This window comes from Melospiza melodia, chromosome 20, assembly GCF_035770615.1.
Source record: "Melospiza melodia melodia isolate bMelMel2 chromosome 20, bMelMel2.pri, whole genome shotgun sequence".
In the NCBI taxonomy this organism is placed as follows: domain Eukaryota; kingdom Metazoa; phylum Chordata; class Aves; order Passeriformes; family Passerellidae; genus Melospiza; species Melospiza melodia.
Genome location: NC_086213.1, coordinates 8,542,369 through 8,568,630, shown reverse-complemented (window position 1 = coordinate 8,568,630; position 26,262 = coordinate 8,542,369). Strand labels below are relative to the sequence as shown.

The 26,262-nt window shown below is 45.7% G+C and overlaps 1 protein-coding gene across 15 annotated transcripts in view; it reads left to right on the top strand.

The window, feature by feature from the left end:
* The window catches only part of FBRSL1 (fibrosin like 1), a 495,930-nt gene extending 474,286 nt beyond the window's left edge, over nt 1-21,644 (top strand). For 4 of the 15 annotated variants that reach the window (XM_063173528.1, XM_063173525.1, XM_063173526.1 and 1 more), the window contains 11 exons: nt 1,755-1,990; nt 4,118-4,168; nt 5,069-5,164; nt 8,457-8,528; nt 9,094-9,132; nt 9,976-10,047; nt 11,367-11,499; nt 14,593-14,670; nt 16,102-16,185; nt 17,177-17,417; nt 19,408-21,644. In XM_063173528.1, coding sequence (XP_063029598.1) covers nt 1,755-1,990; nt 4,118-4,168; nt 5,069-5,164; nt 8,457-8,528; nt 9,094-9,132; nt 9,976-10,047; nt 11,367-11,499; nt 14,593-14,670; nt 16,102-16,185; nt 17,177-17,417; nt 19,408-20,641 — 2,336 coding nt within the window. In that variant the 3' untranslated portion in view covers nt 20,642-21,644. Of the gene's footprint in view, nt 1-1,502; nt 1,991-4,117; nt 4,169-5,068; nt 5,165-8,456; nt 8,529-9,093; nt 9,133-9,975; nt 10,048-11,366; nt 11,500-14,592; nt 14,671-16,101; nt 16,186-17,176; nt 17,418-19,407 lie in introns of all 15 variants that reach the window. The other 11 variants (XM_063173535.1, XM_063173536.1, XM_063173524.1 and 8 more) reach the window with 11 other exon arrangements.
* The last annotated feature ends 4,618 nt before the right edge of the window (nt 21,645-26,262 follow it).

Below are 26,262 nucleotides of genomic sequence, written 5' to 3'. Positions count from 1 at the left end.
CTTTCAAATCTCACTTTCAATTGTAGGCTTCTAAGTGGTAGTAGAGACCTTGAAGTTCCCCATCAGAGTGCCTGTTTTTAAAGATCTTAACCATGTCACTTCAGAAAGTGATTGATTTAGACATTTCTAATGTTACTGTAAAAATTGAACTGAAAGAAATCCCTGCAGAACATGAAATACAACTTTAAAGTGCAGGTGTTCTTTTGCCCCTTATATTCAGAGCTGTAGTTTAAAGGGGTTGTTACAGTGAAAGAAGTGGATTCATGTAAATTCAGAGGCAAGTAGATCAGTCAGGACTGGGTGTGTGTCATCCACACCTGGGGACACAGGTTGGTCTTCACTTAAAAAATATATATAACATGTTGGGTGCTAATCCCTGTTTGAAGTTCTTAAGCAAAACCACAGATTGAATTGTTATAGCAGCAGACATTTTGGAGAAGCAGACATTGGTCCTTATTGTCTTCGGTGACATAATTTCTAAAGCACAGATGTCTTCCCCTGATCTGAACCAATTCACATTCAATGCAAGGTGTTATTCCAGAGGAAGATGCTGAGAAGAGGCCACATCATATGGTGGAACATTTTGTTTCAGCAGTCATTGCAACCTTGATGAGATCTTGAGCCACTTCAGTGTTTGTCCCCTCCACACTGATTCCTCCTCTGTATTTTCTCAGAGGAGAAAAGCCTGGAGGCAATGGCAATAAACAAGAATTACAGCCTGTTACAAATTGAGGAAAGGACTGCTTGCTATTTAAGATCTCAAAAAAAAAGAACAACTTGCTGCAAAGAAGGCCTTGATTTATAGGATAGATGATTCTGGTCACTGCGTGCATGCCCTGAGGCTGAGGAGGGAGAGATGGCACAGGCATGGATGGCACAGGGATGGATGTCCAAGCAGGCATTTTCCAGCCACCCAAACCCGCGGTTATCTCATTGCACTGCCGATCTTAGCAAAATTTTACCTGTGAAGTGCCTGTAAAGCTTAACACACATCAATTCTCAGTGTGTGTGTGTATGTGCCTCTGACTGTCACACAACCAGAGGATGAAGGTCAGTACTGCTCATTTCAAAGTGAGCTGTTGGCCTCCAGAGCACTCCTCAGCACCTTGGGGGTGCAGGAAGGTGCCACTCCCGTGAGCCTGGGAGGCATCCCCTGAGGTGAGGCTGGATCCCTGAGGTGAGGCTGCATCTCTCAGGTGTGACCCCTGAGGTGAGGCTGGACCCCAGAGGCGAGGCCGGGTCTCTGGGCTGTGTCCCTGGAGGTGAGGCTGGATCTCTGAGGTTAGGCTGGATCTCTGGGCTGTGCCCCCAGAGGTGATGCTGGATCTCTGGGCTGTGCCCCCAGAGGTGATGCTGCCCTCTGGGCTGTGCTCCCAGCACACCTGGCTCGGCAGTGCCGGGGAGGAGAGCCGGGCGGGCGCGGGGGCGGGCGGGCCGGGCGAGGGCGAGCCCCGATGATGTTTTCTGCTGTGATGACTCATGGTGTTCTCTCTTGTCTTTAGATACCAGCCTGTTGATATCATTCAACCAACCAATCATGTATTGCCAGCCTCATTCGGGGATTCTGATTGGTACTTTGTCACAGGCATCTCTCTTACCTCCACCAATGAGTCCTCACGTAGAAAACCACCACAGCATGACCTGCAGAAACAGGGAATGCCAGGTGAATATTGACTCTTTCTCCTCCGTCTTTGTGGTACTCACAGGCCCACGGGCCTCTGTGTCTTTTTTTTTTCTCTCTCTCTCTCCTCTAGATCACGAACTGCTCAGGCAAGAGCTGAACAACCGGTTTTTGGTTCAGAGTTCGGACCGGGCCGCTGCTTCACTTGGCCCGGTGCCGCTGCTGAGAGCGGAGTTTCACCAGCACCAACACACGCATCAGCACCAACACACCCACCAGCACACATTCACTCCTTTTCCATCCAGCTTGCCCCAGACGCCGCTCATGCCGCCCTCTGCACCTCCCATGGTGCGTACCCCAGCCCAAAATGTGAGGATAAGTAGAGCATCTCTGGTCAAAAAGCCTAACCCGCTCTTGTCAAACAAAACCCAGCCCTCTTCATTCCAGCCAGGGGTGCTGTCCTTGCCCTTCCCACCTGGAGACCAGCACCCCCAAAGGGACCCCTTTCCACCCAGAGCCCCCACACCACCTCGTGGTCCCCCGTGCTGCTACCCATGAGCAGATACAGCACCCATGAGACAAGTCCAGAATCCCTTTATTTCCCTTTTTGTGTGTCCTGCTGTGTATTTCTATTCCCCCTTTCCCGGAGCCAGCTGCCTTGACACATCAAAAGGTGACACCAGCCAGGATGGGTGGCTTCCAGCCCCAAACACTGTCTCCACAGCTGCTGGGTGCAGGGCAGACCGTGCTGGCTTACCCAGAGCTCTCACCACAGTGCAGCACCTCATCTGATACCAGCTCTGTCCCTCTTCCTCCTAATACCTGATCTGTATTGATTTAGGCATTTTATTACTTGATTACATCAACAAGCACTAATTTGTGTGTGCCTGGTTCTGCTGGGAGAGATCCTCCTGGCCGTGTAATAAGCATTTGGTCATTGAATTTGCTTGTAACACAATGGGACTTTGCTGCAGCTGTTACAAAATTGTTAGGGATCTGCTACAAATGGATTTTGTCAGTACTTTAAAATGCACTCTCTCCCCATTTCTGGCAATTACTTTGTGAGATTGAAAGCACAAGATTGAGCTTTTTTCCCCCTCTCAGTTTCACACTGTGTCCAAAATGCAGAAACAACCCTGTTTAAGGCTAGCAAAAGCAGCCTTTGGGAAGAACTACCAAGGACTCAAGGAGCATAATGTTTCCCACTTTTCTTTCCCACTGCTGACTGCTCAATGACATTATTGGGTTGTAATCTGCTTAGCAGCCAGACAATTAAAAGCAATATCATCCACCCAAAATCCAGCCCCAGGTGTTTGCTCAGTGCACTTGTGTGTAAACACCTTCCCTTCTTTGCTTGGTCTGTGTAAAACAATCCTGAATCTTTTCTCAGAAGTCTCCTGTGTTATTTAAGAACTGTGAAACCCAAGGTTGTGAACAGCTCCCTCTCCTCCCACCCGTGCCCACTGATGACAGCCTTCAGACCAAAAACAACTTGCAAGGCTCTTTTGTTATATTTCACTCACATCTTATATTCCACTAGATCAGGTCTGCTAATCCTAACACCAGAGAAGAGTGTTGAAATTACAGCTGCATGTGTTTGGTAATTTACGGTATTTACACTGGAGGGGACATGGCTCCAGTAATAACTGTAATTAATGAAATTACAAATCTACTCTCCTGCACATAGAGTGTGAAACAGCAGCTGACTTGCCAAATAAACAGCTTTTCCTGGGGTCCTACAGCTCCCTTCCCTGCCTTCCTTCCCATTCCCTCCTCCCCAGCAGAATGTACATACTGTTCAGAAATGCAATGTGTGTGTGCTTTGGGTTTTTTTCCAAGATGGTGCAGGGCAAACAGGGCACAGACTACAGACATGGAGGTGTTAAAACCCCATGCTGGAATGAAAAAAGTTTACAGTCCCCTTTTCTCTGGGGAGCAAATGGGGAACTCTCTCTGGGGAACTCTCCTTTTGCAGGGGAGGGTGAATATATGGAGATTTATGTATCTAAAGTAATTCAGCCCTTTCCCAAAGAATTGTGGTGCTTACAGGAACCCAGGAATTTGGGAATTGGAATTGGCTGCCCCATAGTAGATGCTGGGGTCTAATAGAAAATGTTTCTTACCTCTTGTCTGTGATCTAGTTCAGCGATCCAGGGGCAGATCCCAGTTGTGGGCCTGGAGCTGAACTTCCCTGAGTTTCACTGAGCTGCATTATCAGGACTGCTCTCCTCCCAGGGCAGGAGCCTGGTCATGCAGTGCCTCAGACAGGGTCTGCAGTGAGCCCTGGCAGAGCCCAGCGTGGCCTGGGGGCTCCTCTCTGTTATCCTGGGAAATCAGTCATCTCCCCGTGAGCAAGTATGGAATAACCATTCAGTTCTGCTCTGTTAAACGCTTACACACGGGCCATGATTATTTGTCTGTGTTGAAATCCTGATGTGTCTGCTCCTGCCAAAACCAAACTCACCTGTTTCCTTTTTTTTTCTCTTTTCTTTCCAGTTTGACAAGTACGCTCCCAAATTAGACAACCCTTACTTTCGACATTCCAACGTGAGTGCTCGCCTTCCTCCTTGGTTTCTTTGTTAATGGTTCTGCTTGCTCTTCTTTTGCTTGTTTTCAATTGATGAGTAGTGTTTTGATCCATTCATTTCTAAAGCTCTTTTTTTCCGTCTTGATTTTTTTATGTTTTTAAGGTACCAAGTTTTCTTTGGGCTTTTTTTTTTTTCTTTATTTTATTTTTTTTAAATTCTCTGTCTCCTGCATTTTTGCTGCTGCGGCTCTGTATGGCTGTGCCTGGGATGGCAGGGAATGCGCAGGAATTGCTCAGTCAGTGGTCACTGCAGTACCTTTGCAGCAGCCCGGAGTGCATGGCTCTTTCACAAGGTTTTGCTCAGGTCACAGGAGTAAGTCAGACTGGTGGTTTCTTCCTGGTGCTCCCCACTGCTCCAAAGCACAAAAAAAAAAATAACCTACATGTTTTGGGACTTGTAAAAACTGCTGTGTGTGCTCAGGAGAGGCCTAAGCAAAATTTCACCCAGCCTACACAACTACAAGGTGGTGTGCATGTTGCAGTGCAGCATCTTGTGGCTCCTTTTGCTTTAAAAATTAAAGCAGGTCACATTTCAAAACAGGATCGATTTGTTTGCAACAGCAGAAAAATGCAAAGTTAATGGAAAGTGAACATAAACCCCAAATTATGCTCTGTGCTTCCTGCAATAGTCCACAATTTTTAAAGGCACACTCATTCAGCACTATCTAGAAAATTTATCAGATGAGTGCATTTTTCAAGTTTTGGCTTTGGTCTTAAAAATTTTGAAAGCAAATTTATCGTGTATTTTCACTGTGGCACTTGTTCAGCACAGTACTATTTTTGTATGTGCCAGGCTTGGCACCTACCTCCATTATTGTTCAAGTCATCCTGTGACATAAGCATCTCTTTTTCTTTTGTAGTTCTTTCCAACCTATCCTCCAGCAATGCCTGGAATGCCACCCATGCTTCCACATTCAGGTCCCTTTGGGTCACTTCAGGGAGCATTTCAACCGAAGGTACAAACTTCTTCTTCTGAAGGCTTTGTTCTTTTGCTGGGAGAGAAAATGTGTTCAGAGTCTTGTCTCTGGTGATTTTGCAGCACATGATTTGAATAGCAGAAGTGCAGCACAGGGTTGGAAAGGATCACCCCGCAGAACTGTGAGCATCCTCTGCACAAAGCAGCCAACACTTTAGCAGAAATTTTCTCCTGGCACTGCAGATCCTTCCTTGGAAAGGATGTAGTGGCTCACTGGGGAGGTCTGCTGAAACTGGAGGAGAAGCATACAGTGAAGTGCATTATTTTGATTGAAATATTTACAGCTCATAATAGACCGATGAGTCCCAAATCATTTTATAAATCTAATGGTCTGAGATTGCAAAAGATAAACTGTGTTTATTCCCAGAAAAAACAATGAGAATTTGACTGCACGAGTGTGGGAACAATAGGGAGAGACTGCTGGAAATGGGTAGAGCAATTTGAAGGAGCTGAATTTTTATTCCCAGCTCCAACACTGTCTGACCTTGGGCAAGTTGCTTAAACCTTCTGTTCCTCAGCTTCCTCATCTATACAGTTATCTTGCAGTGGGTTTTACAAGGGTTGATTAATGCCTGCAAGCTTCTTTGAGATAATGTGTTTGAAAGGTGCACTGCAGCTGTAACATGTCATTACAACTAGCACTGATTGGCATTTGGAAATGTTGCCATCATAACCCCCATTTTTTGGCAAATTCTGTGGTGTGCACTGCTTTTTTTTCCCCTCCCAGATGTGTTCTTTTTATTAACTATTTTCAAATGTACCAAAACTGTGAAATCTCTCCAAACAAGAAATAATGGATTGTATCTATATAGCATTTGTTTGAAAATGGAGCACATACTCCATTTGTAAGGTGACATGTTCAGCTTCCTCACATGCTGTGGTTTTAGAGATTTCTTATCTTGAGCTGCATTTCCATAGAACTCTGCTACTGTGTAAGAAGGCTTGAATTGTAGCCAGGCCATTCCTGTTTGCATTTGGAAGGTGATTTCCATATCCACACCAGGCAGGTCTGAGGGATGTGCTTCCCTCAGCAATGTCTCTCACTGATGTCAGTGGAAGTCAGTAATTAGCAACTGCAAATGAGGCCTTCTGCAACCTACCCCCTTAACTTCATGCTTTTAGTGGAAGCCAGAGGATTTCGTCAGTTCCACCCAATCCTTGACATTATTTTGTTTTTGGGATACATTACAAATAGCAAAGTCTCTAAAATGGGTTTGTTCAGAGGCAGTTTTGTACATGGTGGCTGCAGGCCTAGAGAAGGAGCAGATCATGGAAGCAGAGGGAGCAAGAGGGACAGAACATGGCCATCCCTTGATGGAGTTTGTCTGCCGGTGTTACTTGTTGTTACTCTTGCAAGGAACTTGATTTTCCAAGAAAAGGAGCTGCAGGAATAAGGTGGAATTGGCCAAGTTTTGCTCACGTGCAGCCAGGGCTGTTTTGCCACAAGGCTCCTTCCTGCTCATGAGGAGCTGCTGCTACTCCAGTGGCACATTCTTCTCCTTTCCATCTTCTGTAAAATACCATTAAGCAAGGAGCAGCTGCATAGTGAGAAGGAAAAAGTGAGCACAGACCCTTTATATTTTTAAGCAGTTCCTGGTGCTGCTATAACTACCTTTTAATTAATTTTAGATATATCCAACACTTGCTAGCTTGAGCTTAAGCAGTGCAAGGTCACTCTGGTGCCGTGGTTAATCACTGACATCATTTGATCTTTGCACAGTGCAGTATTTACATACAATCTAACATCTGAAAAAGAGAGGGAGAGGTTGAAAAATGTATCTGCTGCTTTGGCACGTTACTTTCCAGTTTCCCAGAGGAGGCAGAGCTGAACTCTAGGCAAAGCCACTCCAATCATCCTTACTGCATCGTTCTTCCCTGGTCTGTCCCTCCCAAGCTGTTTGGCTAAAGCCTGCATAATCACTACAGACCTGATGATTTGGCTTTAGCACTCTGACTCCTGCACTTCTTGCTTTCCAAAGCAGAGATCTTGGTTTTGTTTTTCCCCTTCCCGTGTCATTTGCCTACAGCTGTGCGTGTGAGTCGGCTGCACATAAATCCAGGCTGACGGTAAATTTCTCAGTGAGTTTCCTGAAGGCCTTTTCTCACAAGCTAAGAACTTGAAAAGGTCAGAAGTATTCAGTTCACTTTGCTGGAGGAGGCATTCATGTCTTTCTCCAGGGGACAAAGGGACAGGATGACACCATGCTATTAACATGTTGTGATCTTTAAGCTCTTGCCTGTATGAAAGCTGTAAGTTATTTGCCACCTTAGATGTACCTCAGCTGTCAGAGAGGCCCTGGGAGCTCTGATCTGCCTGGGGAGTGCATTGACTTACCTACACACACACAAGAATTCACTTTTTAATGAGTCTGGAAGTTACATAGCCTTAGACAAGCTAAAACCTACCTTCCCTCCCACACCCATGATTATACTCATGCCTTGTACTGTTTGAAATCTGCTATAATTTGACCTAAAACATGAGTGAAATAATCCCTTGGGGGATGAGGTTTAACCCCTCTGTCCTCAGCTGTGGATGCACCAGGTGCAGTTGCTCTGGGAGTGGGAGATGGAAGAATGCCAGGGTGAGGAGATGGACGAGTTCTTGGGGATCATTAGGACAGGACAACAGGTGGGATCCAGAGGAGGAGGAGGAGGAGCAGGGATTCCTTCAATGAGGTGTTTAATTCTTTCTGGAAAATGATGGGGTAAACAATTCAAAGCTATAAAAGACCCACAAGCACCTTCTAAGGTTTCTCATTTTTGCCTTGTTGGAGCAGATAGATGGGCTGTTGCTGGTTCAGGCATTGTGTTGTTACCTGGCCCCAGTCAGAGAGGGGCCATGGTCCAGTGTGTGGAATATGGGACTGGGATGCTGGAGTTATTCTGTTCCTGTCTGCTGCCTGGAAAATGGAGGAGTCAGGCCACCTCTCTCGTTCTCTCTCCTTCCTCCTGCCTGTTTTGTCTAAAGAACAAGCTTGGGGGGCAGGGACTGTCTCTTCCCATGCACATGCACAGCACAACAGGGAGTGATCTCAGCGGGGCTTAGGGGTGCTCCTGGAACACTGTTACTGCTGCTCCATAATAATAAATGACATGGTGGTTAAATGCTGTTGGCTGTCAGTAAGAGATAACATTTAGCACTAATGTAGCAATATGCGTGCTCAAAGCACAGTGCAAACACGGACTAATTAATGCTGTTAACATCAGATAGAGATGCTAAATGTACCACTGGTGTGATACAGTATTATTCACGCTCTCTTCTTGTCTTTCAGACTTCAAACCCTATTGATGTAGCAGGTAGACCAGGCACAGTCCACCATACACTGCTGCAGAAGACTCCAGGGGTAGGCAACAATAAATAAACTTCTTTTCAGCTTATCTGGGTGTACAGTAAACACAGTGATTGCTGATAAAAAACGAGAGTAGGCTGGTGAGCAGATTGGCCTTCTAGACTGGGAACATGCAGTCAGGAGAGAAGTTGTCTTTTTCTGGTGAGACAGCAATCTCCACCAGTCATGAATTCAAAGTGATGTATTGGCTTCTTTCAAAAGTCAGAGGAAAATGGGGCAGGAAACCCCTTCCATGTCTTTCCTCTAGGTATTGCTTGGAGAGTCCTCTCATGCGCTCCATTTCAGAATAATTACAAGGTTCAGAAAAGCACTGGCACTGTTCAGTTGCTGGCCTGAAGCTGCTTTGTTTATCATAAAATTCTGCTGAGCTTGGTTCAAGGAATGAAAGAGAAGTTTTAAACCTTCTTTAAGCCTTTTAGGTTTCCCATGTCACAGGGGACTTCTCTGGAACGTTGCTTTCTAAATGCTTTTACTTGTTCAGAGGAAGGAAGTTCCCTGCCTTTCTGTACATTGGCTAGTTTTAGAAAGACTGATTGTTTTATTTCTGCTTTTTCCATAGGTGTCAGACCCTTATAGGCCTCCAGTAAGAGTAAGTAAGGTTTGTGGGGGATTTTATATATATATTTATACACAGATACTTGGAATATTGTGCATGTGCTTTTGAAATTTAACATGTCCAGTAGAAAATCTCATGCTCATCTTTTACTTCAAGCAAAATGTCAGTTAGCTCTCTGCCACTTCTGATTAATAACATTTAGGTTGAATCCCGGCCTTATTTTGCATCCATTTATGTGCATTAGTAGTTCACAGTATGAAATGAGGGTCACAGAAATAAATGACTGTGAGCATGGGCAGACATTCACCAGCGAACAGATTGGTGGTGGCTTAGGTCAATGTGCTGATGTTCCACATAAACAGTGGAACAGTGAGTATCACAGCTCAGCTGAAAACAGAGACTTGTTCAGCTGTGGCACTGCTCATCCTGGGGATTGTTTGTCCCTTCCCTTTCCCTCCCCAGAAGCCAGTAGCCATAATAACCACGCATGACTTAGCCTGCAGTGCAGCAGGGGTGAATGAACAGGGCTCTTTTCAGAAACACAACTCTCAGCCATTAGCTGCTTTCTCTTAAGCATGGCATGCTGTTCTTTGCTGCCATTCATTGCAGTTTGGGAAGGGGGGAGTGCAAGTAGGAAAGAACAAGGCAGGATCTCAGATGTCCATGAGATGGGGAAGATATCCCACATTCTTCCTGTTTCCTTCTTAATTTAAACATCATCTGCTGCAGTACAGCAGAAAATGTTGATCACCCATTGTGCCGTTTTGGTAATCAGCCTTTCTCATTGCTTAGCTGCCTGGTTGACAGTAAGGGAAATGAAATGTTCTATCTGATGTAGATTGCTAACGTATAAATTAATCTAAATTCTTGTGCTTTCCACTGCAGAAACCCGGGAAGTGGTGTGCGGTTCATGTACAGATCGCCTGGCAGATCTACCATCATCAGCAGAAGATAAAGGTAATTCACATGGTTTCTGGAACAAAGCCAGGTCTTTTAGCTTACAGATTGTATTTGAGTGAGTAATGGGCAGGACGCAGTTACTGTGGTGATTCTCAAGCTTGCCTGTATTGATTAACTAATACTTACACTCCTTTAACATTTATTGTAGCAACTGTAAAGTTTATCTGAGGGCAGAGGAGCTGGGTGGAAGGGTGTACAGCCAGAAAGAGGGGAAGAAAGTGAGGGGCAGAGTAATTTCCCCAAGTCAATCTTTTTTTTTTTACAAAGCATGCACATTTAATGTCGCTTCCCTTCTGCATTAGTACCTCCTGTGGAGGAGGTAATGAAATGGCCAATGCAGTGAAGAACATTACAGAGCAGGGGGCAGCAGAGTGGATTGATAACATCAGTGTGAGAGGTTGTGGGGCTTCCTGTGCTGCTGTGATGGTGGGCAGAGGGAGGGGGTTTAACACTCAAGAGGTAACAGGATGTAGGTACCCTGGGGTGCTGCTGCAGGCTTTAGACTCCCTATGGCAGGTAGAATAGCTGATAAAGGGACTTGTGTAGATTTTATTTTTTCACAGCTCCTAGAATAGTTTTTTTGTCCCATTACTGAAGACTATTCTCTGCTTAAGTAGGTGCCTCTGAAAGGGGTGTATGTCCATATATTTTTATAAGCAAATATATAATCTTTAAGCTATTCATAGTGTTCTATGATTGAGGTGAAGTTTCTGGCCATGCTCACTTCTACAGGGCAAGGATAAAATCAGTCTCTGGAGGAGCCTCATAGCTCCCTTCATCCTCTGCCCCTTGCCTGCACACTGGGCTGCAGGAAGGGCACAGTATGGGCACATCTCTCTCAAACTGGAGAGGCAGAGCAGACGAGCCCATCACCCAGAGCCCATCACCCAGAGCCCATCCCTCAGAGCCCATCACCCAGAGCCCATCACCCAGAGCCCATCACTCAGAGCCCATCACCCAGAGCCCATCACCCACCCAGCTCTCGAGGCTTCACAGCAGCTCTGAGCCCGTTTCTGTCAGGCTGAGCGCGCCGTTTGCTCCTGGCGTGCCGTGGCCTCGGGGTGTCTGTCCCTGCTGCAGCTGTGCTGGGGGCTCAGGGCTCCCTGCTGGCCTCAGCCTGGCGTGGGACAGGTGGCTGAGAGGGCTGGGGTGGCCCTGCAGAGCCTGGCAGAGCACGGCCACGTGAGCGGGGACGCCGCTGTCACTGTCGCTAACGCTCCCTGGCAGGGCGAGGGAGGAATGAGCCTTGACTCCCTCTCTTGTTTTCCCATAAAAAAGGAAGTGTGTAATGAGATTGGTTTTGTATCATTTGACAGCAAATGCAGCTGGATCCCCACAAGCTAGAGATAGGTGGCAAACTTGACCTGTTCAGCAGACCTCCCGCCCCTGGAGTGTTTCCAGGCTTCCATTATCCACAAGATCTTGCCAGGCCTCTGTTTTCTACCACAGGTAAGGGAAGATCATTCCTTTTTGATTAAAAACAAACAAGAATCAGTCAGTGCATGTCATGCATGACTTTACAGCTACATATCCCTCAAAAACGGAAGCAAGGTTGGTTCAAGGGGTGCAGAGACACTGCTGTGACCAGGGCTCTGCCACCGCCCCCAGTGCAGGATCCTCTGCACATCACTGAGCTGCAGCAGTTGTCCCACGGTCCTGTGTGTTCAGCTGGTTCTTACATGCCTGATTAGTAGGCTGTAGAGTGATTTTTTAAAAGCAATTTTGACAAAACACTTGAAAATGTTTCCATTGCACAGGATTGGAAGTGGCCCCAGTCTCTTTCTTGCTTTTGTATTTGCCATGTTATTCTTCTCAGCTCCTCCACTCACCAAGTTTTTGTTTGTTTTCTGAAAACAAGGGTTTTTTGTAAAAGGAAAACTTCAATAACAGCCTTGAAAATATAACAGAAGGTGTATTTGTTAAGTGTTTGTTTTTTAAATAGAAAATTCCTCTATGTGTTACAAAGTTAAGCGAAGTCCAGGGCTTAAAATGACATATTGAATTTACAAAGAGCTCCAAAGAATTAAATGCAGTTTACACTGATCAATTGTTTTCCAATCTGTTGGAGAAGTAATTACAATTACACAATTACCAAAGGACAGTAACCTTCCCTGTGTTGTTCTGGATGGCTCTGACCATGGGATTCTGGTCTAGGATGCCAGCGTGGATTCATGTGGACATCTGTCTACCAAATGCTAAATGTTGTTCTTATTCTCAAACTTAACTTTCTTCTCAACTTTTTTACATTTTCTCTCTGTGTTTGAGAGGCCAAAGTCTGCATTCTGAATGAGCTGCATCAATTGACGAGATGTAACTTAGCTCTTTATTTATGTAATTAATTGGAAAATAATGTCATTTTCTTCCCTAATGTTACTCTGGTTTTATGATGCAATATTGCACAATCACCTTAACTCAGTGCAGACATGGTCATATTCAGCCTTGGTTCAACCCTGTGGAAATTAATGACTTTAGTTTTGAACCCAGTGCCAAAAATGACAGAAAAACAACAGATGACAGTTGAGCTGAAATTTCTCTAAAAATTGAGTTTAAAATGCCAAATAGCCTTCAGGAACTCCACCAGGGCTTCAGTCTGTCTTTCTGCTCTGTCTGTGGATGGAAATTCTTAAGTATCAAATGCACACTTCTACCACATGTAATTAATCAGTGCTGGTACCAGCTCTCCATTGTAGGGTGCTACCCTGTATTTTGGTCTCTGTAAAGATGTTTTGATAGTACAAAGCCAAGATACTTATTGCACCTCCTTGGATGCCTAAGCACTGCTTATTTACAAACCTCTGGCTGTTTTCCTCTGGCAGATGTTTCCTTATCACTGTCCTGTGCAGTCATTACAAGAATCTTGTTTCATATCTGGTTTTGCTGCTGTAGGCTGTTCTGGACAGAATTACCCTAACAGACAGAAAAGCACCAGTCCAGTTGGTGTCTGGAGTTTTTTCCCTTAAAAGATGCAAGCATGGCTTGCTTTTCATTCGTAAAAGCAAGAGGGAAAATAGTATGAAATAGAAACATTAAAGAAGGCAAACTAATAAAAAACTTTCAGTAGAGAGAAACAACCTTACAACAACTTGTCTGTGAGTATATTAATCACAGAAGCCATCACACAGTAAATCCAGGTAAAGAGTGCTGTCAGTGTGAGCAAACACTGCAGCTGGAATAGGTGGAGGAATAAAGCTTTTACTCTGGAATATCTGAGGCATTCTTTTCACCTTACTGAGCACGTGTGCAGCTGGTGTGAATCATTGGTTCTGCTGCATTGCCTGGTTACTGGGGGAGACATAAGTTATCTAAGGGCCACCTGTCTCCAGGAGGGATGCTGGGCTGCCTGGCAGACAGTCTATTTAATAACTGCCTGACAGCCTGCAGTGCTGCTCCTGGCTTCCTCCAGAGGATTTTTTATTATCAGCCCATGTAGTGGAGTTTGTAAGCCGTCTCCTTTGAAGAAATCCCCCATCCATTATACACCTTCTGAAATCTTAAAGGATTAGGAAGATGACAGTCTCCATCTGTCTTGAAGCATTGGAGCAGTCAGAATGTTTATAGAGAGGTGCTGGATGGGTCTCGTTGCCGTGGTCTCTCTTAAGTTTCTTCAACTCATTTTCTGGCTGCTTGGCTTTGAGGTGCCCAAGCTGGTGAGGGACACAGAGCTCTGTCTCCCTCTCAGGTTTCACAGTTTGCTCATGTTCTGGACACAGGAGTGTGTTCACAGCAGCATCAGGGGTTGGGTTCTGTCTCCAAGGAAGGCCAGGTCATGAGCTGACCGAGTACCCCAGTGACAGGTGACACCAGTGCTTCTCACTCTGAGGTTGTGAGCCCGTTCAGATTCACATATCCCTCCTGCAAAGGAAGAAAATCTCTCATTTTCTACTCTGAAAGGAGAACAGAGTTTCCTGCATGAGCCTGGTCTACCTTGAAATGCAGGGCAGACCTGCTTGTTTCACCCTTTCTCCCCATCTCCTCAGCCTGGTGTAATCCAGCATGCTCAGCAGTGTTCTTTCCCACAAGGAGGTGAGGCACCATGGCAATGAGCAGTGTCTAAGAAAGGGAAAAAATACAGGGGGGAGCCTGTGGATGCAGAGACAGATGTGAGAGTGTAGCTGGAGCTCTCGTGGGAGAAGCATGATTGATGTTCCCTGCGTGCCTGTCATTAACTGGTGTTTCATACAGACTGATCAGTCATCACCTCTGAGCACCTTCTGCCTGGGCCCATAACCTGGGCTGGCCCTTTTTCATGTAAACGTGGAGTAATGACTGAAAATGTCAGACAAAGAGCTTGGCTTCCCTGTTAGTGCAGGTGAGCAGCAGCTCCCAGTGCCAGGTCTGCTCCTGCCTCCAGTGCCCTGTTAGATCCTTGGTAGGGCTCTCAGGGAGATCCAAGCTGCTCACACAGCCAGTGTTTGGGGTCTTCCCCTGCCTTTGTTGTTTAAATGTGGTGATGTGGACATCACCCTTGAACATGATGGCCAGGAGCTGTGTGCATACCAGGAGTCACTTGCCCTGAACTAAAAAGGGACCTTGTTCTCACAGGTGCGACGCATCCAGCCACCACCCCTTTTGGTCCCTCACCTCACCACAGCAGTTTCCTGCCTACAAACCACTTGGCAGGTAAGTGTGAGTAGCCCTGCCCTCACCTCTGTACCTCTGCCCCCTTCCTGGCTCTCAGTGTGGTCCTGCACCAGGGGAGGGAAAGGCTTGAACTGCCTGAGGATGCCGAAGCTGGCCAGCTTCTCATCCCTGCCAGCTCCCAGCACTGCCCTCACTGTCCCCCAAAGGAGAGGGCAGTGCACAGTTGTCACATCTGTCACTGCTGGGACACTGCACTGCAGCCAGAATGGGACCTGTAGAGTCCTGTGCTCCTAGATGTGCCTGAAGAAATGGGGGAAATTTATGCAAAGATACCTCAGACAAGCCTCAGCTTAAAATGGGCTCCTCCTGTACCATTTTCCACCTATGAAAGGTCTTGACTATGTTCTGTAAAAGAGTTCAGGGAACAGTTCCTGGCAAGTAGATGTTCTGCACATTTTGCCAGACTTTCACTTTCCTAATTGGCAGTAAGTAGAGCCTGATTTTGTCAAATTTCCTCATTTTAGAAGCTCACAAGCAGCTCATTGCCAATTAAAGTTCAAGCTCTGTTGATTAATGTTTTAGTAACATTCATCCAATCAGTAAATGTGGCATGCCACATGACCTAGTAGACTTTTTTCTCTTGCAAATACCCAGATTTACATCAATTCCTGAACATTCTGTCAAAATTAACTATCTCTACTGAGTCACTCAGCCACTTAAGATCAAAGAGGAAGGGCAAGAACTGTTTTAAATAAGTAAATAAGCAAATAGCTGTTTGCTTTAAGATACAAGCTATTTGTGCCGTTTGCCTTGATATTTTAAATGTGATATCTGTGAGGAACTGGAGAGCAGCATTACCTCCTGTAACATGGCAAGTTAAGGGCTTGAAGGGGACAATCAAAAAGCCAGTGGGCAGGAGGAGGAGTTGTTTAGAGATGACCAGTAGAAAAGAAAACAGGTACACTGGTAGGATTTAACCCAAAGCTGTCTGTGGAGTGTGGAAACCTGAGATGGGCTATCTCTCTGAGAGAGAAACCTCTTCTGGTGATGAGTGCTTTTACTGGAAAAAAAATGCATAAACAAGACAGTCATCTCCTCAATGCTGGCCTAGGGGCCTGCTGAGGTTCTTCTTTCAAGGCAATTGCAATGTTTTACTATTAGAACTGATAAGGAAAGAGAGTTATAGCTCAGCAGCCACCCTAATTTCAGCTATTAGACCTTAATTTCTAACTCACTTCTGACTGGCATACAAAAGTTTATTACAGCACCTGTTTGCAGAGTGAGCACTGAATCCCTTCTCCATTTTAACATGATGGGAATTTTCTGTGCAAAGAACCTTGCAATGAGAAGGATCAGCTTAAAGTCTGGCCTAATCCTACTTGGATTCAAACCGTTAAGAAGGGGAGGGGTGCGTTTCATTCTCCAACATTCTTGGCTAAATGCCTGCTAAATCCCTGTTTGCCTTTCCAGATCCATTTAGCAGGTCAAGCACCTTCAGCGGCCTTGGGAACTTAGGCAGCAATGCCTTTGGAGGATTAGGCAGTCATGCTCTGAGTAAGTACTGGCTGGGTTACTGCAGACAAACATCCCTTCCAGAAAAGCCACATGCTAATATTGACAGCAGCTGGTGGTAGTTTTTAAAGAAGTTTAATTCCTAACCTCCATTCTCCTATCTGAAAACACTGCACCTAAGATTTCCAGGTCTCTGCGGTGGGAGCTTTTCTGCGTGTCACAGAGGTCAGGAGCTGTGCTCTGTGCCTCCTCGCTGCTGAGGGCTGGGACCTTGAGTGCTCAGAGAGGACTGGAGCTGCAAAACCCCACCGAGCTCTGGGACCCTGTGGGCACCTAAAGTAACACCCTTCACCAGTGAAGATGCAGCTGGTGATACTTCTAATTCATGTAGACATCCTCTGTAACTGTTGGCTGGAGTTTAAATTACCTGTGTAAAATAATTCTACCTCAAAAACATGTCAGCTGTAGGCTAAACATGCTTGAGAGCCACACATAAGAGAGCATGCTTGTGCATCTCATGCTGCAACGGGAATCAGCTGAAGATGGATGGAGGAAAATCGAGTGACTGTTCTGAAAAGCCTACAGCCAAGCTCTGTGTTTATACACACACTTACATACCACCAAATAGTCTGGGTTCTTCAACAAAAAAAGTCCCTGAAGCCTCAGCTGCAGGCAGCTGATTGCTTGTAACTATCCACAAATTAAAGTTTCTGCCAGAGAGAGGAGCTGAGGAAAAATACTGCTTTTGTGCTGGAGCCCTTGCCTGGGGTGGGGGGAGAAGAGAAGCTGGGCATTTTCAGTAGTCTCTGAGTTATTGAAATGTAAAAGCTTCCTCCAACAACAGCCTTTAAAGAGCTGGTGGATCTTAGACCCAGTGTTGGAATTATCTGTCTCCACTCACTAGAAGCTCCCCCTCACCACTAAAAAGCCTTGAAAGGACAGCTCTGGTTGTGACTAATATTGTGAAAAATGTCTGTATAAATGATCGGCTTTGAATTATTTTTAACTCTTCCTCCCCCTGCCATTATTCCAGCTCACAACAACATTTTTACTCACAAAGATGGCCCAAACCTGCAGAATTTCAACAACCCCCACGAGCCATGGAACAGACTGCACCGGACCCCGCCGTCCTTCCCAACCCCTCCCCAGTGGCCCAAGCCCTCGGACTCGGAGCGGAGCTCCTCGGTGACCAACCACGACAGGGACAGGGACAGGGAGCGGGAGCCCGACAAGAGGGACCTTTCTCTGGGCAAGGACGACAGAGACAAAGACAGGTGAGCACTGGGGGCTCCTGATCTCTTCCTCCTGGGACTGGTTTTCCTCTGTGTTTTTTCTGTTTTCCCTAAAATGTTGCTGATCCTTAAAGCAGCTGATAGGCATTTTCCTCAGATAAGCACAAGTGCTAGCAACACCACAAAAATTCCTCTTTGCCTTTTAGGATTTGTCTTCTGTGGAAATACGTTAACCAGTCCCTGCTAGTCAGTTAACAAAATCACACCAGGCTGAGGAATTGAATGTGTTGCTGTGTTTTCAGTGTACTGAAAACTGCAGCTGCTTTAGGATTGCTGTGTATTCTGAAATTGTGATGGGTCCTTTGGAGACAGTCATAGATCCCATTAATGTACAGATATGCTGATGAATTCCAATGTTAGCTGGACATTAATGAGACAACAATGCAAATGCCTGTATCTGAAGCAGTGTGCATGAATCCATTAGCAAAACTGATTTTAAAAAATTGCATTGTGGGCAAATCCTTATTAAGGATGACAGGCCTGTATCACCTGGGCTGTAGTTACTTCATTAGCTCCCAGTTATATGATTTTGAATCTGTGAAGCCCTTTACATTTCAGAGCCCAGTTGTCTCCAACAGGCTTCTTCTTTGTAGGCAATAACAGCCTGCAAGTCTTAGATGTGCATGCTTGACTTGTGATAGGGGTTCATAGTTTGCTTTTAATGAGATCTTCAGGCAGTACCTGTGAACAAGATGATATGGAAGCAATAGGCTGAAAATCTTCTTGCTTTACATGTTAAATTGTCTGACATCCTTGCATAGATTTCATTCAGGTAGGGAAGGTATCCTTCTTGGCTCTAATGGAATTAATTTGCAGACCAAGGTTACTTTACTCTCAGGAGTGTTCACACAGGGGTTAACAGCTCTATTACACTTCTATTAATTTAGCTTAAGCTGTCCCCAGCATCCCTATTTGGCCATGGTTTTAATAAACCACATCCTTGACCAGCAATCAGGACTACCACAGAGGAGGAAAGCTGGGTTAGCAAATGAAATCATAAGGGATAAATACTTACACAGCTCCCCAAAACATCTCCAGCTTTCAGCACTCAGGTCTTCCAGCTCTCAAAAACAAACACAACATAAAACTTAGGCAGAGTGAGCCTCTCAGCTGCATAATGCAGTTCTCTCAATCACACAATCATATTTTGCATTTAAAGTGTCTCTCATTCAGAGCAAAGTGCTTTTAGAAGGTGAGCATTATTTATTCCCCTGTTAAAAAGGTGGGATTAACTGTGACTAATTGGCTTGCTCAGAGGCAGAGGTGCAATTGGAAATGTAAACCTTTGTGCCTCTCTTTCTGAACCATGGATGTTGTCATCAGACCCCTTGTTTATCGCAGCAGGTCCTCTTGGAACACAGCTCAGTTGCTCAGTTTCGTGGCTGATTCAAGGGTGTTTCTCCTGAAGCATCTAGCTTACCTGCAAGAACTGCCAACAACAAGAAGTCTTGCAGTTCTGTAGGAAAATCAGCTTCACCTTATGGCTGCTTCCAGACAATGAGGCTGACTTGGGAAGGACCTGCATACATTTCTGTAGTTTTCTGTTTTGTGTGCCTGGATCTGTGTTTTAGGAAAGGAACCCAAGTTTTACAGCTGAGAAGGTCATTGCGGGGCAGCAAGATGTACACATGAGCACACAATAAGCTTTTTTAAAAGAAAAATAAGCTGTCTAGAATTCTTCTTTCCCTGCATTTCTCAGTGAAATGGTGAATATAGTATTCTTCCAGCCACTTCCCCAGTTTAGTCCTACATTTGTGAACATTTAACTTTTTTTTGTCTTTAAAGTATGTAAAGGCAGATTGTGCATGTTTTTTAGCATAGCATCGCAGCTGTAGCTGATGTTTGCATAACTTTCCAAATCCTTTCCTGAGCAATCTCAGAGTGTACAAGTGGGCACAGCACTGTGGCTGCCCAACATCACGGGTGTGTTTGCTCACATGTAACCAAGGATGTACCTTCTGTCTTTTTACAGAGACCTCATGGATAAGAACAGACATTCGAACAGATCCTCGCCGGCATCCGCCCCAGTGACGCACCAGATCAGCAATCTCATCCGCAGCAACAGCCAGAGCTCCAGCGAGCCCATCAGGCAGGTCAGCCTCGGGGACAGGGAGAGGTCCAAGGAGCCCGAGAGAGAGCACCCTGACCGGCTGAGAGAGCCGCCCATAGCTGAACACAAGATCAAAGAGAGCCGTTCCCCAGTGAAGGAAACTCCAAGCCATGATAAGAGACCCTCTGAGGACAACACAAAGCCAGTAATCCAGTCTGTATCCCCATACAGCAAACCTGCACTAAGTGAGAGCCTGAAGCTTACCAATCTAATGAGCAAGGACATGGAGAGAAAGACAGAGCTTCCTAGCGACCTCCAGAAGATTAAGAATGACATCAAAGTCAAGGAGGAGAGGAAGGAAGACAGTGATGTGCTAGTGGTTGGGTCTGAGCCTTCCCAGCACTCCCGGTCAGTGGAGCATCCCCCACCGCCCACTCTCCATGGATTATCATTGCCTCACTCGATGGCTGCCTCCATGCCCATCTCCATGGGCAGCGTGCACCAGATGAACAACATGAATGTCCTGGACCGCAGCAGGATGATGACCCCGCTCATAGGCATGAACCCTTTGTCAGGAAGAGAGAGGCTGCCACATCCCGGATTTTCCTGGGACCCGATGAGGGACCCCTTGCGAGATGCCTACCGGAGCTTAGACCTGCACCGTCGAATGGACTTCCAGCTCCGGACAGATCCTATCCATAGGTTTCCCACCACCTCGGGCTTTTACGACCACGAGCGTTCCTACAGAGACAGGGAACCACACGACTACAACCACGAGAACCTTCTGGAAGCCCGCCGAGAGCAGGAGCGGTTGCGGCAAGTGGAGGAGCGCGAGCGCTTGCACTTACGGGAAGAACTTGAGCGTGCCAGAATGCACCACTTGCACTCGTCCCCCATCGAAAGCCACCTGGCACACGTGCCATCCTTCATGCCTCATTTGAGCGGGATGCATTACCCCAGACTGAGCCCATCCACTGCCATGCACAACGGGATTTTGAACAGGAACCCGCCGACCGCAGCGCTGAGCGCGCCGCCGCCTCTCGTACCAGCCAGCAGCACCAGACCTGCCTCCCCTCGCAGGACTACCCCACTCACAAACTCAGAGTCCAGGGACTATTCCCCCTCTAGGAACCCCAAAGAAGTAGAGGCACGATAGTCCCCAACATTGAATTTTAAACTCAACCTGTACATAAAAAAAAACAAGCAAGCAAACAAACAAGCAAACAACAACAAAAAAATACAAACAGGAAAAAAAAAAACCCAACAAAAAAAGAAAACAACAAACCTTTTACAAAATGCACTGCTGTAAACTTTTTTTTTAATGTAAAATTTGTAGAAGTTAAGCACATTTCCATAAATAACGGGGTTGGGGACTTTCCAACAAGAAGGTTGCTGAGAATGGGAATTTAATATATAGGTATTGATTTTTGGTTTTGTTTTTTGTTTCTGTGCTAAAAAAAATGAGTTAAGAATATCAAGTTTGTACATTTTTTCCCAAATGTGAGAAACATTTTTAATGGATTTGTATTTTTTTTAATTTTGTGCTCTTTATTCACTTAAAAAAAGAAGAAATTTTGCTTTTGTTTTTAGTTAAATTTGCATTTTAAAGGCCTCAGATCCTTAAGAAAAAAATACCCAGGGTTTCTTAAAAGTATTATTTATGGAAATACTGTAGTTTTACAGTCCACTGTGAGGTTCCCTTCTGAGGCCAATTGATCACTTACCTTGGTACTTTGGAACCGAAGTTACAGATATATATTAAAATATTAATAATAATAATAATGTACAAAACTGTTTGTTTTTTGCCTTATTATATTATGCAGAAATTTAAGAGGAATTTTTTTTGACTTCTTGTTTTAAACAAAAAAAAAAAAAGAAAACAAACTGTAAATATTCTGTTAATATAAATGTACACCAATATTAAATTCTTAACATAGGTAGACTTTATAAAAATGGTTTCTAGAACCACTCTGGTTATTTGTTAACATGGTTACAACTCATACTCTTGTCACAGTCAGAAATTCACACTCAGAAAGCTCAGTACGGCATATATACTTCAACTATGCAAGAACTCGGAGGCACGTCTTAGTGGATGTTGGGGGGAGGAAGGTTTTAAAAAAAAAAAAATTTAAAAAAAAAAAAAAACAACCCAAAAACAACCAACTCGCAACTCTGGAGACAGAATGGCAATGGCATGTGAACAGGAAGAAGGATGCTTGTGTTTAACAAAAAAAATAAAAAAAAAAAAGAGACTGAATTTTTTTGTACAAACACAAGGGACAGTTCGTCAAGGAAAGAGAAAGACACACGCTCCTGGAAGGGAATTTTGGTTTCCTACTTTTCAAGCTGGCAAAAGCAGATGGAACTGGCACAGTACCATGCGGCAGACCCTTTCCTTATTTTTTTTTTCCTTTTTTTTTTCTCTTTTTTTGTGTTGTGGGCAGGATCGCTGGCAAGCAAGGACAATTTTCCGTGGACCCCTTGTGCTAATTGTGCAGTGTTCTTATTGGAATCTGTATACAAGACAAAGTAGAATTTTAGGAGTGCAAAAAAAAAAGTCTAATGGTTGATTAAAAAAAAAAAAGAAATTCTGATATATTATCTATAGTACATGAAGACCATAAGCAAATGTTTGTTTCAGTGTGGTTCTGCCTTGAACTGCTTTTTGGCATGATTTATTTTTTATTTCCAATTTTACTTTTCATCCATATGTAAATTTTGCCATGTTTTACTTGCTGTACCATCCCCCCCTTCCCTTATTTTATTTTTCAGTGTCCATGTTTTATATATCCTGGGCTTTTTCTCTCTAGTTAATTCAGCCATCCGCTACTATTTTCTTGGCTCTGTAACTCTTGTTTCCCCCCCCTCCCCGTCCTCCCCCCTGCACCCCCTGTAATTTTAAACATTCAGTTTCCTTGTAGATCAATGAAGATAAATACAACATTGATTTTGGATGAAAAAGGCAGTTGAGTGTTTGTGTGTCGTAGCCAGCGCTGTTGACTCGAGGCTAATGGTTTATTGACGGCTGGGAGGAGGCAGCTGGCGCAAGGGGCTGGTGCTGGGACAGGGCTTTGCTTCTGCCTGTGAACCCTTCCCAGCAGAAGGAACTCGCTCTGGAGGTGGGGTTTGGGGGTTTGGGGAGGAGAGCAGAGCCCCAGCCCTGCAGCATCTCCACCCCACAGCCCGGGGACACCTCGGGGGCAGACCCAGCATCTCCTGCCGGGGGAAGGAAGGAAGGAAGGACAGCAAAGCAAGCACGGCCTGTGTGCAGCAGCTCATGTGGAGGGACCTGCTGCCAGCATCACCAGGGGAAGTTATCACCTCCAGCACTGCTCTGCACCTCCCTTTTGCTTCCCAAACCTTCCCCTGTGCTGAGCCATCCATGGGGGATGGAGCCATGCCCTGATCCCCTCGCGCCCCGCAGCCGACGGGGCTTTAGCGGCATGGCGCGGCTCCTGGGTTTAGGTCTGCGTGTGACTAAATTACTGAGCGTGAAAAAATGAAATGAAATAAAATAGCAGGGTCCTTAATCTGATGAAAGAAGGCTTAAAACAAAAATAGGCATTAAAAATCAGCACCTGCTCTCGCAGCTGAAAGTGGAGGAACATAGAACACATGGTGGATGCGAAAAGTGTGTTGGACTCAGCATAAAGATTCATAATGCTGGCTCAGGGGGATTGTAATGCTCCTGGTGCCAGTGTCCAACATGGGATCTTGTTTGACACCATTTCTGACATGGATTTGCATAAATGAGCCCCCCTAACCTCTGCTAGAGTCCATAGTTGCATATTCCTAATGCAGGTGCATGTGAGCAAGGAGGTTGTTACTGCAAACTTCAGAAAAAAATGCAAAAAATGGGCTATACCCTTTGCAAGTGTTTGGTGTGTGTATGACTTAAAAAGTGAGCATTAAATCAATGCTATGCGCCCCTGGCATTCCTGAAGGATTGCTTATTGCAGCCACCCTGGTGCCAGAAGAATTAATCATGACTGATGTTGTGGTGGTCTGAATATTAAAAGAAAATCAGTGGTTTGCTATTTGCTGTATTAGGAGGCATTGCTCTCACGCCTTCGGAGGATGACCCATCAATAATGCTGCTCTACAGTGGGATTCCTGTGGAATTACACAGTGTCGAGTATCAGCCTTCTCACAAAATGGTTCATCATGATTAATGGTATTATTACCTAAACAGAGAAACTAATTAATTCAGCCTTATTCCTTTAAGCCACCCCAGCTGAGCTGCCTTCTGCTAAAAGAACTGGTACAGAAGGACTTCCTGGGTTTCATGCATTCCTACCACTGTTCAGCTTTCATTTTCTGCCGTTTTCACCATTTTTATTCTACTTTTGGCTGTCTCCCCAAAGACTTCCCTCAGTCACCAAAAAAGGGTGGAATTTAGCAAACAAATGACAGTGGGTGGGAGGAAAAAGATGGGATTTGGAAGGTTCATTGCTTGCCTCAGGCAACCTGTGTTTAAAAAGATACTCAGGAAGCTGTAAGGAGGGAGACCAGTGGTTGCACTTACATTACCTTTTGTCCAAAATGCCACATGCCCATTGGGGCTCCATGGAAGATGTGTGACCAGCTTCAGTAATGGGGGTCACTCTTGGCCCAGTCAATAAAACAGACAACCAGGATACCAGGGAGTGAGGGAAAAAGGCAATAAAGCTGTAACACATCCTCAAATCACTTGTCAAAAATATTAACTGTTCCTTGACAAAAAATCTACTGCTTCCCTAAAATGCCAGCTTTATTGCCTGAAATAAGCATATGGGAATCGTCCTTTCCAGCCTATACGGATACTATAAATACATAGTTGGCTGTTTGTGACCTGGAGTCACACAAACAGAGGGTTGATGCAGGGGAGCCCAAGGACTCAGTCTGCAGCACCAGCCCCACCCGGGCCCAGAGGAGGGAAAGCAGAAGGAGGGAAAGCAAAAACTGGTCAGGAATGCAGTGTCCTGAGAGCTCAGGGAAGAGGGAGACACACCAGCTGTGCTTCAGGCAGCCCAGCCATGAGAATGGGAGCAGGGATAGAGATCAGTGTGTGCAGCTCAGGCTGGAGCCGAGAAACCGTCAGCAGAGGGGAAAACAAGATGTGTGTTTTCCTTGGCTTGTGCCAAGCCAAAAAAAAAAAAAAAAAAAAAAAAAGGAAACCTTTCCCTTACCTCCCTCAGGAAATTCCTTTTTGCCAAAGTCTTGAGAAAATAGTTGTGTTGCAGCATTGGGGGATTTTGGTAATGGTCGTCCCCATGCCAACATCCCTTGCAGAGCTCTCCCCAGTGCTGCTTGGTGCACCTTTGCACAGGCAGTTGGCTCTGGGGAGAGTCCAGCTAAGGAAATAAAGAGAAATGGGGCTTGGGCAAAGAGATTTAGCACTTTTGCTCAAATCTTGGGGAGCTGGTAGCCCAGGGCTTAGCTCAGAGGCACAGTGCTTTGGGAAGAGCAGGGCAGGTCATGGGCTCAGCCTCCAGCTGGGCATCACTGGGGGCAAACAGCATTGTCCGGGAGCCACTTCTTGTCCACTTGTGTCCAGCAGCAAGCTGGCATCCTCCTGCTGAGCCCACAGCTCTTTCACAGCACCAAGATCAATAGTTTGTCAGGAAAATGCCTTTCCTAGCAGCGCACTGTATTATGTGAAACTGAATAAAAAGCAAGGAGTGGGGGAAGGCTACACCAGGCCTAAATTACAGGCTCCCGTTTCTGAACATAATGGAGAGAAAGAAAAATCAAATGATGTTTTGAAGTTTAACTTGGAAAATATTTTTCCGAAGGCTTTGAGCGATGCGTGTGTGAAGCAGAAAGGTCGGCTCCCCTCGTCGCAGCCCCTGCTGCTGCGGCACAGCTGGAGGCTCCCCGCGCAGCGCCTGGGACCTCCTTGCAGGTGTCGGCACGGCAATTCCTTTGTCTTCTCACAAAAAACCTTCTGCTCCATTAAGCTTCCCTAATTGCTGCATTTATCATCAGCCATTTTCTGCTTGTTCTCTTCCTCATTCAGCGAGGATGTGTCAAAATAGAGATCCACCCGCCGTCCCCGGGAGATGAAGCTGTTGGAGGCGCCGGCTGCTCAATTGGCCGTTCCGCACAAGGTCCCTCATTACCCGCCCGTGTGTCACACACATCGCACAGCCGGGCTCTGCTGGCCGCGTGTCAGGCCCTTTGCACTGAGCCTGGATAAATAGCTGAAAGCAGAAAAATACAGGGCTTCTTTTCTGACTAAAACCCAGCCAGCTTCATCCTCCTCCTCCTCCTCCTCCGGCTCCTGATTGGAATTCACGCAGCGAGGAGCAGCTGCCCGCAGCAGGGTGAAGCCCCTCATCTCCCCCGGAGCAGTGTGAGGAGCAGAGGGTGTGTGTGACACCCAAAGGAGAAAGGGCCCAGCTCACACCCTCCTCTCCCTCGGTCACGCAGCAGCAGCAGGAGGAACCCTGGAGGAAAACCACTGTGGCTCAATGGGGCGGGCAGGTTTCTGCAGCTGCTTTCCAGAGGAGTTGCCATCATGTACAAAGTCATAATTAGCTCTCCTGCAGCATTTGCTCACTGTTTCATCAAAAACATTTTGTCAATATTATTATTTTTATTTTAATTATTATTGATAATATTATTATTAATATTATTATTTCAGGGAAAGTAAAAACCAGTCAAGACACTGAAGGAAGTGGCCAGCTTTTCAAAAATGCTCCGTTCCCTTCCACAGCCTCCCTTCCCTCCAGCATTTCCAGCTGATGGAGGGCCAGAGCCCAGCGACATTCCCCAGACACGCTGGTGGTGGTGGGA